General features: G+C 38.4%; 1 protein-coding gene across 2 annotated transcripts in view; it reads left to right on the forward strand.

Annotated features, from left to right (window-relative positions):
- Nrp1 (neuropilin 1) overlaps positions 1–12,345 on the forward strand; it is a 140,425-nt gene that overhangs the window by 47,242 nt on the left and 80,838 nt on the right. For both annotated transcript variants that reach the window (XM_015483466.2, XM_015483467.2), the window contains exon 3: positions 8,816–8,997. In XM_015483466.2, coding sequence (XP_015338952.1) covers positions 8,816–8,997 — 182 coding nt within the window. The remainder of the gene's footprint in view (positions 1–8,815; positions 8,998–12,345) is intronic.

Consider the following 12,345-nt stretch of genomic DNA (forward strand, 5'->3'; position numbering starts at 1 on the left):
GAGGATTGAACCTAGTACCTTACACATACCAGGCGAGCTCTCTACCACTGAGCCACAGCCCCATCCCCAACGTGAAGGTTTTTTTTTTTTTTAACCTTTCTTGTCAATAAGATGTAATTATGAAGTGAAATTCCTCAGAAACAATAAATTAAAACTCCAAATATTCTCTTTTAAAATTATATAGTTTAATTATTATCTTATACCACATGTTTTGAATTCTTTTATACCTGTTTTTTTTTAATTGTCATTATTACTTTTTAGTTTCTAGATATGTGTCTTTGACAGTTTTTGGAATTTCTGCTTTTACTTCAATCCAGGAAAGTCTGAGTCAATTAAGGAACCTGCTTTCCCTTTTACTGTGAGTGACTCCTGTAGGCTTTGAGGTCCCCAAACCCACAGCCTGTATGACACAAGAACATCAAATGGCCTTCACCATCACTTCCCTTCCGACTTCTGCGCTTGGCCTTACACTAGACCCTACTGCTCTCTGCTCTGTCAGGATGATCCCTCCTGCCTCGGGCACCAGTTGCTTGTCCTATTTGGTAGGCAAAATTCTAAGTAAGATCCACAGCCCCTGATCCCCTTTCCCTGGTGTGCACACACCTTCTCCCAGTTATTCAATCAGATACTAATCTCAGTGCTGCTTTAAAGGGATCTTATAGGTTTAATTAAGGAACCCACTGAGTGGAAATTAAGAGTGGGAAATTGTCCTGGGTGAACAGGACTTAATCAGGTAACCCTGAAAAGGGACTAAGCTTTTCCTGAAAATGTTTGAAATGAGATGGGAAGAATTTAACGTGAGTGTCTCTGTCACTGGCTTTGAATATGATGAGCCCACATGCAAAGATCACAGGTAGTTCCTAGGATCAGAGAGCAGTCCCCATTGGCAGCCAGCAAGGAAATGGAGACCGAAGCCCTACAATTGCCAAAAAAAGAATTCTGTTCCAACAGGGAGAGTTCTGATGAGGATACCAAGCTCCAGTGAGATGTAGCCATATGACACCCTGAGCAGAGATAGAGTTATGCCAAACCAGACTTCTGACCCATAGAACTGTGAGCTCATAATTGTGGGTTGCTTTAAGTCACTAAGTTGATGATAGTTTGTCCCTCCACAGTAGAAAATAATAGTCTATTACCTGCTAGATGTTTATTGCCTCAATTTCTTTCCTTCTTGACAGGTTATGACCCATGGTAGTCCTCATAGTCCCTCACACAACCAATATCTCTTTTAATTTTATTCCAGTAAAACTTTTTTCTTTCACATTTTCTTTTTTCAATTTTGTAAGAGCTTATTTCCTGGGACTGTAAACTCATGCACCTGATGTGTTCCTATCTAAACTATTAATCATCAGTCTTCTATAGCTGCAATGAAATTATAGATAGTCATTATGACCCTGAGGCATTACAGAGCTTAAAGATTAAATTTTTAGTGTGTGAAATTAGCTTTGTGAGCTTCACTGTGTTTTGATTATTAGAGAACTAGTCATTTGAGTATGAAACATGTGGAAATCTTTCCTAAGCTTCCTCAGAGGGCCCATATTGTAAGAACAACATCAGGTGGACTATATGGTATTAGAATTTCTTGGAGGAAAATTATCTGGAAGCTTTCAGACAAACTCAAGAATAACACTGTGTGGTCCTTTAATAAGGACAATGACATTACAAAATGACATTAAATGTTTCTGCAAACTTTTTTTTTTAATGTTCCAAGACAAGTGAGGGGTTAGCCTCCCTATTACAATCAGTGAAGTTGGTTGAGGGTGAGAAGATTTGGCTTAGGTGTATCCAGCAGCCACCGATGAATGCAAAGTTCCCTGATCTTTTTAGCACTGTGTGCTTCACAGTCCAGCCAGTCCAGCAGATCATCCCTGAACTAAGAATTTGTGCTTGTTTTGGAGTTATGCAAATAACACAAACCTTAGACCCTCAGGCTTCTCATGGATGGAACCTGAGTTTGTTGATAAGAGTGCTAGGAATTTACTGATAAAGAAGTGAAAATGCTACTAAAATAACCTTGTCTACTCAAATGAATGAGGTTATCAATATGTGATAAGTAGTTACCCCAACAGAAAAAAAAATACATGGACAGCAAATTATTTAGTATAAATATGCATAAACACATAACGGGTGTAGAGATAATAATGCAATGGTTGAAAATTCAGATTTGTGGCATGTATTGAAAGTACCACTAGAAAGGAAATAAGAAAAAGTTAGTGTCATAAGTAAAAATGATCCCCAAATTAGAGATTAATGTCCCACAATTCAGATTATAACACACAGAGTGTATATAGAAACATACGAGTTTAAGAAAAAGAAATGAATAAAAGACATGAGGAAACACCCGAATTTAAAGGAGGAAAATTGGTTTCTAAATATAGAAACAAACTTTAAAGGGGACTATGACAATATAATAAATGAGAGTAGATTCTGTAAATAACATGAAGTTCAAATTTTGTACAGATTTAGAATGGTTTTCATAGAAATGTGGCCACGGGCTAGAAGCTGAGAGGACAGCAGCCAGGTCACACCCCAGCCTCTGTTTTGCTGAAGAAGGTTCAGGGAATCCCAGTCAGGGCTCCCAGGTGCAGCCCCACTTTGTGCTCCAAATCTGGGGCATTGCCACCCTGGCTGGCTTCCAACCTGCTGGTGGTCAGAGGGTCCAGCCCTTCCCACTTAGGTAATTATTGTGGATGGGGCATTGGTCTGTGTGGTCCAGGCTCACCTCTGCTCTGCCTGTGCTGGGGCAGCCCGTGTTCAGGATTAGTCAGCTGGAAGCAGGAAGAAAACTAACTTGTATCTGCCATTCAGCTCTCCTCTGGCACCTACCCTGGTTTCATCTCTATTGCTCAGGTATCATGTGGTCCCTGAACATCCAGCCTGAGCAAGAGGACCAGGACAGCCATGGCAGGAACCCTATTCCATGACTTCCATCAGTTCCACTGAAACTTTCAGTGCAGGTGTCTCTCTGAAGGGCAAGCGGTTTCTGTCTCTCCCTCTTTTTTTCTCTCTCATCCACACGTGCATATCCACTTTTGTACACACCAAGATTGCTATAATCCACATCTTGAGGGTGTCCCAGACATCTATTTGATAAAGGCTTGGTCTGCAGGGTGGTGCTGTTGGGAGGTAGCACAGCCTTTAAAAGGTGGGGCACAGTGAGAGGTCTTCAGGTCATTGGGGTTGTACCCTTGAGGAATAGTGGCAGGACTTTAGCCCTCCTTTCCTCTTCCTCTCTTTTGCATCCTTGTCTTTGAGGGGAGCAACTTTGTTGAACCATATACTCCTGCCATGATGTGCTGCCTCACCACAAGCCCAAAAGCAAAGGGGCCAACCCACCATGTAGTGAAGCCTCTAAAATTGTGAACCAAGATAAACATTTTTTCTTTATAAGTTGATTGTCTCAGGTATTTGTTACAGTATTGAAAAGCTCACACAAAGAGGTTTGTTTAGAAAATTCTAAGAATCATGAAAAAAAAACAGTGAACTATTATTTAATGGGGGTACTCTCCTAGCAACAACAAACAACTGAACAAAAGACAACAAATTAGTCATTGTTAATGACTACTATTTTTAAAAGCCATCCCACAAAACATGTAAGAAAGGTAATAACAAAAGTACATATTGGATGGAGCTGGAGAATATCATGATAAGTGAAATAAGTTAATCCCAAAGAACCAAAGGATGAATGTTTTCTCTGATTTGTGGATGCTAATTCACGATAATGGAGGAGGTGGCCTAGGGAAGAATAGAGGTACTTTGGATTAGGCAGAGGGGAGTGAAGGGAGGGTGGAGTGTGGGGGTAGGAAGGAGAGTGGAATGAATTGGACATTAATACCCTACATGCATATATGATTACATGCCCATGTAATTCTACATCATGTACAACCAGAAGAATGAGAAGTTATACTCCATTTGTGATGTGTCAAAATGCATTCTACTGTCACGTGTCACTAATTAGAACAAATGAGAAAAAAAAAAAAAAAGAGTGCATATTGGAGTCAAGTTTGCTCCAAAGTAAGCAAACTCCCTCCTCTATGTGTTTCCCTCAGGTCAGCTCCCCAGCTCTGGGCTCCTTCTGAAATGACACTACCTGCCTTCCTGGGATCCCCATCAAGACTAAATTAGATAATATATATGAGAAAATTTTGTAACATGGAAAATACTGTACAATATCAATTATTATTGCCAACCTTTCAGAAAGTATGCGATCAAATCCAATTCATTTTAACTTTCTGGAACATAAGAAAAATATATTACATAGAGAGTCTCGTTGATTCAGTGGTTTAAAAAAAAAGGCAAAGTCTTTGATTTACTTTCATATAAAAGTAATAAGCAATACAAAATTGTTAGCAAGGCAAACAGATATTGATTTGCCACTTCATACACTGGTAGTTAGTGCTTTTCAAAATAACTTTTATCTGATTATAAAAAAAAACATTTGTCCATTGTAAAAGTTTTAGAAAAATGCAGAAATAATATAGGAACATAACGTCACTACCCCAGAGATCACCACTTGTAACAGCTTGGCATATTTTCTTCCAGTTCTTTTTTTTTTTTTTGCATATTAATAAGAATTGAGGCTATCCTGTATATAGGGGCTTATATTCTGATATTTTACTTATAATATAAACATTTTTCCTATGTTCTAAAGAAAATCTTTTGTTGGACATGCTTTTTAATGGCTACATGTTATTCTATGTTGTGATTGTATATAAAAATTTAATATTATTAATTATTTACTTAGAATAGATTTCTAAAAAATGTTTTTACTAAGTAAACCATTGTTAGGTTTTTCGTATATCTTGATTAGAGGAATTGCAAGCAAGCCAGAACTGTTAGGGGATGAATCTCATGTAAAACTGCTGAAAGCACACATGCAGACAAATTGATTCTTCCTACATCCATCATTATGTATTTTTATTTTCAAATCCTCTTTCTAATACTTTGGGGAAGATCTAAGACAATTCTTAGCAGCACAGCAATTGTTCACAGGCATTTAGTTGGGATCCCTATTAAATGCCTTGTGCAAAATAAACCAAAGAAATACATTTCTGCAGGTGAAATTATGTCAGTCAACATCATTTCTTACTCTAGGGTATGATGTCAGGTATCAAATTTCTCCATTATGAATGTTCTTGTGTCGATGAGGGTGGATCCCCTTGGAAGGAGATTAAAAAGATGGCATCACCTAAAAACTTCCTTCCTAATATTTTGAGAATGTCCAGAAGCCTTGGGGGGCTTGGTACGGTAGCTTACTATCTCAGACAACACCCTGCAGAGGATTAGCTTTCTTAACATTTCATCCTCTCCACCAAGAGAGTCAGGGGTCATTCGTACTCACAAGAGAAACCTAACTTAAGTAAAGTATGCTATTCATCTATTCAGCACCACATACCTATAAAGTGTCCAAAATGGCTCTTTAGTGACTAAATACATTTCCATTTTCCCATCACTTTTCCCCCTACTTGGCCATTTTCCTAAAACCATAATTCAAACTTTCCAAAAGGAAAAAAAATAATCTCTGGGTAATCCTTTCAAGAATTCTTAGAAGGAAACTTTTATTCTTTGATCACTCTTATGGGAAACCTAACTTGTGATTATTATTAGGATTTAAAATGTTTCAGCACCAGCATACACCTAGGTGCTGTTGGGGTGGGGAAGCAATATGAGCAAAAGGCCACCTGTTTTGCCATTGCTGCTCCACAAGGGAAAAGCTTGAACGTAGAAGACTTAAGAAGTGGGAGGATGTCTAAGGGAGGAGGGTTGGTCACCTTCCGAATATTTTAACTACCCACATTCTATTTACTTCCCATGATAAATGGGGAGCATCTTTCCTTGGATGGGGTCCATCTGTACTATGAGTAGGGACAGGAAGAGGCCCAGCTTCTAGACCCCTGCCTAGAAGGGTGATGATGGCTCTTTGGACCCAGGCAGGCACCTTTGTCACCCAGAGCATTCTTTTTCCAGAGCAGGATCCAAAATGGAAGGAGAACTCCCCAACTTTATAAGCCCTCCTGTAGCTCTTATGAAATAGATTCCTTGGATGCAGTTCCCGGGTCTCCTCCAGCAACTGGAGCAGGGCTGTTTGCAGTGAGTCAGACAGGTGCCTTCACTTTCACCTTTGCAGGCCTCCCTTGTCACCTCTGGGGATCTTAATGTTACAAGCAATGCGGTGTTTGCCACACTGGCAGCAGCAACAGAGCAATGTGCAGCCGGCTGGGGGATCGAAATTTGCAAACTCAGTATCCTGGGCCTCAGGCCAATGCAGGCTGGGTGCGTTGCTGTGGTGACACGTTTAGTCTCTAGGGAGGGATGCTGGCACACCAGCTGCATTCTTGGCACTGCGTTTGCCAGTGAGAAACTTGTGGAGTGGAACTGGTATCAACTCCAGAGGGAGATGCAAGCTGCTTCCTTAACTTCTTTGGCAATACTATCCTTTGCAACTTGTGCGTAGTACACCCTCCTGAATATTTACAAGAACTACTATTTGTGATACTCTTTGGGGTCTGGTTGGATGATACTTTGAAGGCAAGTGCTAAAATGATAGCAGACTTCCAGTTTACAAATGTAACTATAGCATCCCTGAATAATTCAATTTCCTAAAATTGGCACCTAACTATGCAAAGAATTATCTTTTGCTGGGAAGGGATTCTAATCCCCCCTCACTTTTAAAAATAGCTTTTTACTGTTGCCAAGAGGAGAGCCTAGTATTTACTATCAGAGGAGGATATGTGAATTAAAATACTCGCTTTTTTTTCCCTCTTACATTTCATTGGCATTACGTTCGCCGAGCTTGCTAATACCTGAGAGAAAGAAATGCCCTTAGTTCTTCAGAATGCCTGACCCACCTCTCTTATTTGTGCCTGCAAGGCAACATGCACTAGGATTTGGCCACTTAGTATTCAGACCATGTCAGATTCAAGTAAAAAGCCTATATTGCAAAGCTGGATGCACAGTTGCCAGACCAAACACAGTCAACAGTTCAAATCACAGTTAGATTATAAGAAAGCGTGGGGCAAAGCATGCAGACCTGTCTTGTCAATGAAGCAGTAGAGATAAAAGGAATTACTCTATAAATGCCAACTTGGGAGGCTTTAATGAATACAGAGATGGTGTTCTTTCCAGCTGCCCCCAGTTGACTGTAAAAGCTAGTTAAGATTTTGACCAGAAAGCTTTCTTCTTCTTCTTCCTCCTCCTCCTCCTCTTCCTCCCTCTCTTTCTTTGTCTTCTTTTAAATGCAAAACATCTAAGTATTGAGAAAGGAACAATTCCTCTGTGTATTCCCATAGTTTTGCAAATGGACAGCCATGTTAGCAGGCCAAGTGATTACTACTGGAAATATCAGATGTAATAGAGGAAATGCAGTTTAGACAATAATTCACATATGTTAATGCTTAGTTCCATCAATGTCAGCTTTATTTTCTTCTTGATATACACAAAGCTGGCACACAATTTTAACTGATGAGGTAATGTCATTTTTAATTTAGAAAGCCTTAAGCTGTCCACTCAAACCAGTGATATCATCTTTGCAGTTGTCTCCTGAGACTTTATGTAAACGTAAGTAATGTGTCCTGGGCAGTTTGAAAGAGATTGTTAAGGATGACATCGGTCATCATGAAGATTTCTCCCCACTTTGATTTCTTTTAAATTGCTAGATAAAGTTGATATGACTGCCATATTTTAACCATTCCTGAAATTAATATATACCAGGATTTTTGAACCAAGGGAAACATAGAAATAAAATAAAGGTTTGAAGTGAATGGGTTGTAATGTGTTCATGTTAGTTCTAGGAGAAAAAAAAAATGGAAACAAATCAGATCCTCTGGCTCCTATGTGACTTGGCAAATAAAAAGAAAGAAAAGAGCAAGATACTAAGAAACAGATAACACCAAATAAACAAAAATCTCTTTATTTCCCTCAAGGACACTAGTGATGGTTTCTACCTTTTAAAGATAAATAAGTTGCAAGCATATCAGTTATCTCAGTGTAATCTTTAGAATAATATTTTATTGCCAGTCTATCATTTGTCTCTTCAGTGTATCATTATTAAACCAGATTTTTTTAATCATATCACTTTGGTGATTTCAAGTGTGTCATATTTCCTTTTCAAATGCTATTTCTCGAATCATTCAGCCTGGTGAGTATAGACAAGGTTATTTTCCAGTTTTGAATAAATTTATTTTCTGTGAATAAATTATATTCTATGATCCACACATAGAGTGGGGAAGATAATCTGTGTTTGAACTATTGAATGTGGCCACTGAGAGAATTTTTTCTAAGAAGTCTGGAGTTAGACAGAATTGAGTCAAATAGTAAAGAATCTGTTTATTATTCCATGGCCATATGTTTAGAGGGTCGCTCACAGAAATCAAAGTATTGTTCATGGAGAGCTCCAGCTAAGGAGACATTTTGAATTCATAAAAGAACTTCACAGTTTGAAAAGAATGCATAGCATTATGTATTGACACCCCACCACCATAGACAAAGGAACACAATTTAATAATAGAGAATTGTGCTCATGAGATTTTTCTTTTTTTTGTTAATTGGTTACTTTAACTGACATTGTCTGCAAGTATAATGGACACCATTATTTTTAATAGTTCTGTGTTGCCAGATGATGTATACAGACATGATGTAGTCCATTTTAATTATTTCATTTTGCTAGATATTTTTTTCCTCCATGTAAAGCAGCAGAGAACGCAGAAAGCACTTTTTCTCTTGACAGACTGTGCTGCATAATGTTACTTTCTGAATTATTGAAATTAAAAGGGCATTTCTTGCCAACCTAATGTTTCCTTCCCTGTTTTTGTGCTAGGTATGACTATGTGGAAGTCATTGATGGAGAAAATGAAAATGGACGTCTATGGGGAAAGTTTTGTGGAAAGATTGCTCCTTCTCCTGTGGTGTCTTCAGGGCCGTTTCTTTTTATCAAATTTGTCTCTGACTATGAGACGCACGGTGCAGGATTTTCCATACGTTATGAAATTTTCAAGAGAGGTGAGTGAGTAACTGACAGAACAAGGATTACTAAAAGATAATGTAACATTGATTTTACAAAAGACAAAGTCAAAAGAAAGATGGGGGCGATGCTGTTATTCTTTCCTAAAGAATATATTTGCCCCTTATAACATGTTGAAAAATGCATTAAATAAAACTACCCATTGTGTAGAGGAAGTTTGTTTAAAATTGAACAGAAGCATTTTAAGAATCAAAATTGCATTATTCTGATGTATTCACCAGTGTGTATAAGGAATACACTCCATAAAATTCTTTAAGAGTATTCTTTTTACTCTGAGAGTTTGATATTTTATGTGTGAAAAATATATTATTCCCTCTTATCTTAAAGCCATGTACATCTTGTTCCCTTTAATTTATTACAAAATTCAAAACTGGTAGTTCTCAGGAAGAACAAAACTGCCCACCAGCCTCATAGTTTCCATCACTACTTGGGGAGGGGGTGTAGGAAGAGGCTTTCTACTCATGGGAGGATAGTTGGGTGAGGAACCTCTTATAGAAAACAAAAGAGCAATGTTTTTAGTGGCATTCCCCCAGGAATGAGATCTCAGTTACCCTCTCTATTACAAGCATTTACTTATCTTCTGTTGCAGTGGTGTATATTGGGTTGGAATAGAATCTGACTATTCATAGGCTCCCAGACTTGAGGTATTGTTAGATAGCCTTCTGTTACTGTAACAAAATACCTGAAATAAATCAACTTAAAAAGAGATTTCATTTGGCTTACAGTTTTCAAGGTTTTAGACCATGGTTAAGTGACCCCAATTGCTTTTGGGCCTGTGGTGAGGCAGCACATCCTGGTGGCACAGCGCACAACAGAACCAACTATTCACCTCTTGGCTGGGACATGAAAAAGAGAGAGGAAGGGTTGGGGTCCCATAATCCCCCAATGACTGGAAGACCTCGCATTAGGCTCCATTTCTTAATGTTTCTACATCTTTAATAGTACCAAACTGAGGACTAAACCTTTGTCATATGGACTTTTAGACGACACTCCAAATCCAAACTATAGCAAGACAAGGTAACTTTATTTGAAAGTCACTGTAGATTACTCTTCTGTATTAAGTTCAGCCTTTTGTATTCCATGCATTTTAAAGTTAGTGTTAATGTGTTGACAATCCAGGGATAGATGCCCAGATTTTGAATATATTATACTGAAGTATAACAGGAAGTGCCAAAGTATAGTTGAAAGTTGGCTTAACAGAAAAAATCCAGCCACACCAGTTTGAACATCTCAGGTCCTCTGGGTCAGTATCAACTGAAAATAATGAAAAGTCGAGTCATTGGGAATTTGGGGGAATTTCTGATATTTGTTTCTGCCCCCATAGAGACAGAACTTTCTTCAGAAATTTCCTTATAACAAATGCCATTAGTACAAATGATAGTATACATATGACATCAGTATAAACAGATGTTTATATATGTACATTTTTTCTTGTGTTAAAAGCTGTTTGATTCATTACATGAATCATATTACACATGTATGTATATGTACATACACATGCATGTCTACATCCTCTTGCCTTCTTGCCTGGAGCACTACCAAAGAGAAAAGATTTCAGAAAGTCTTCAGTTTTTCTCATGAAGATGCTCAAAAGAAAGAGAGAGAGAGAGAGAGAGAGAGAGATCTTTCAAAACCAATATCCCTGAAATTTGAAAAAATACCTCTATTTCCAGAAACTCCTGATGACTCTACTTTTCTTTATTTTGCTCCTCAAGAATTCTTCACTTATGCTCCAGAGGAACTCAGTTCCTTATACTCTTTAGTCTCAGATGACCATAATTCCACTGTCCAGCTGTCCAATAGCATCCTTGGGAATCAAAGCCTTCCTTTCTTTCTCTTCTGGACTCCCTACATCTAGCATGACTTTTAGTTCTTACTTTTTATCCAAATGTCTCAACAAATCACAGCTTCCTATATGTCCCACTGCCATTAACCAAATAGGCACAGATTGTGGTTCTCCCATGTTACTTAGTGCTACACACAGCTTGTCAAACAGGCATCAAGTGCAGTCCTCAGAACACCTATAATGGGTCTCCATCGCCTGTTGGGTTAACACTCAGTTCCTGCTTGAGGCTGGATGCCAACTACACCTGCACTTGGACTTGTCCACCTGCGACTCTCCCAGATAGCCTGTCTTCCTGCTTCAGGACAAGGCACTGGTTAGTCCCAGCAGAACAGAGTGTGAATTTGAATTTTGCTGCTGGCTATCTGTGTGAATGCACAGAGCCTTAGTTTCCTGATCTAAAAAAAAAAAAAAAAAGACCCAAAACCAACAACAACAACAAAAATGCCAAACAAATCAAATATGGAGAGTATACCCAGCACAGGCTTATTGTGAAAATCAGATGAGAACATGGAAAATATGTGGCCAGTGCCTGCCACTGACAACATGTTTGCTAAGCAATACTGTTAACAGTGATTATGGATAAAGATAGTGCCTTCAAAATACAGAGCCCTTGTTCTCAACCAGTGTAATCATTCCCTTCTTAGGAATTTGACTCTGGTGTGTTTTTCCTCAGGAATCTCTTTGTGATTAATCTGATTTTTTAAAAAAAATGTATGCACTCAAGTTGTCATCTATGTCGTATACTATATACTATATACAGTATGTGGAATATTTTGTATGTATATAAGCATAGAACACATACACACACATACTCCACTCACTAATATTTTCAAATTATTTCATATCATGTATGTTTTACTTCCCAACTAAATGTATACTACTTGAAAAATGCAAATAACACACATTTTTACTCACTGCATACACGTAATTATATATATCATGAATTTTTTATGCCCAGAAACTATTTAATACTATTGCAGAATCTGTAAATCTCTGTTCTTTTAAAAATATGCCTCTTCTTTCAGGGTGCTGCCATTTCAAGTTTCCTCAAAACACACAAATTATGCTAATCACAGTTTAATACAACCAGGAAATTGATCTTTTACCTGATGACCTTGAGTTTTTCAAAAGATTACAGTTCGAGATTTAGACCATTTCTGAATCCCTAGGGCTGCCTGTCTAGAGGCCCATTTTCCTTGACAGTCAGCAAGGCCAGTCCCCACCTCTTAAACCATTCCTCCTGAATCATCCTAGACCACCCTAATTCTTCCCCAAAAGCCTTATAGTTATCCCCATTCACCTAATGAAATTTCTCCAGGAAACCTGAGCCTCCCTACTTATCAGTCTATCCCTGTCCTTCTCTTTGGACTGGGTCATCCAGTCTGTGATGCTGGAAGAGGCTGAGCAGTTTCTGTGGGTCTCAGCATGCAGGATGGGTGTCATTTGTTGAAAGCAGGATTGGCCACTTGATATACATTAT

Source organism: Marmota marmota, unplaced genomic scaffold, assembly GCF_001458135.2.
Source record: "Marmota marmota marmota unplaced genomic scaffold, marMar, whole genome shotgun sequence".
NCBI classification, from domain to species: domain Eukaryota; kingdom Metazoa; phylum Chordata; class Mammalia; order Rodentia; family Sciuridae; genus Marmota; species Marmota marmota.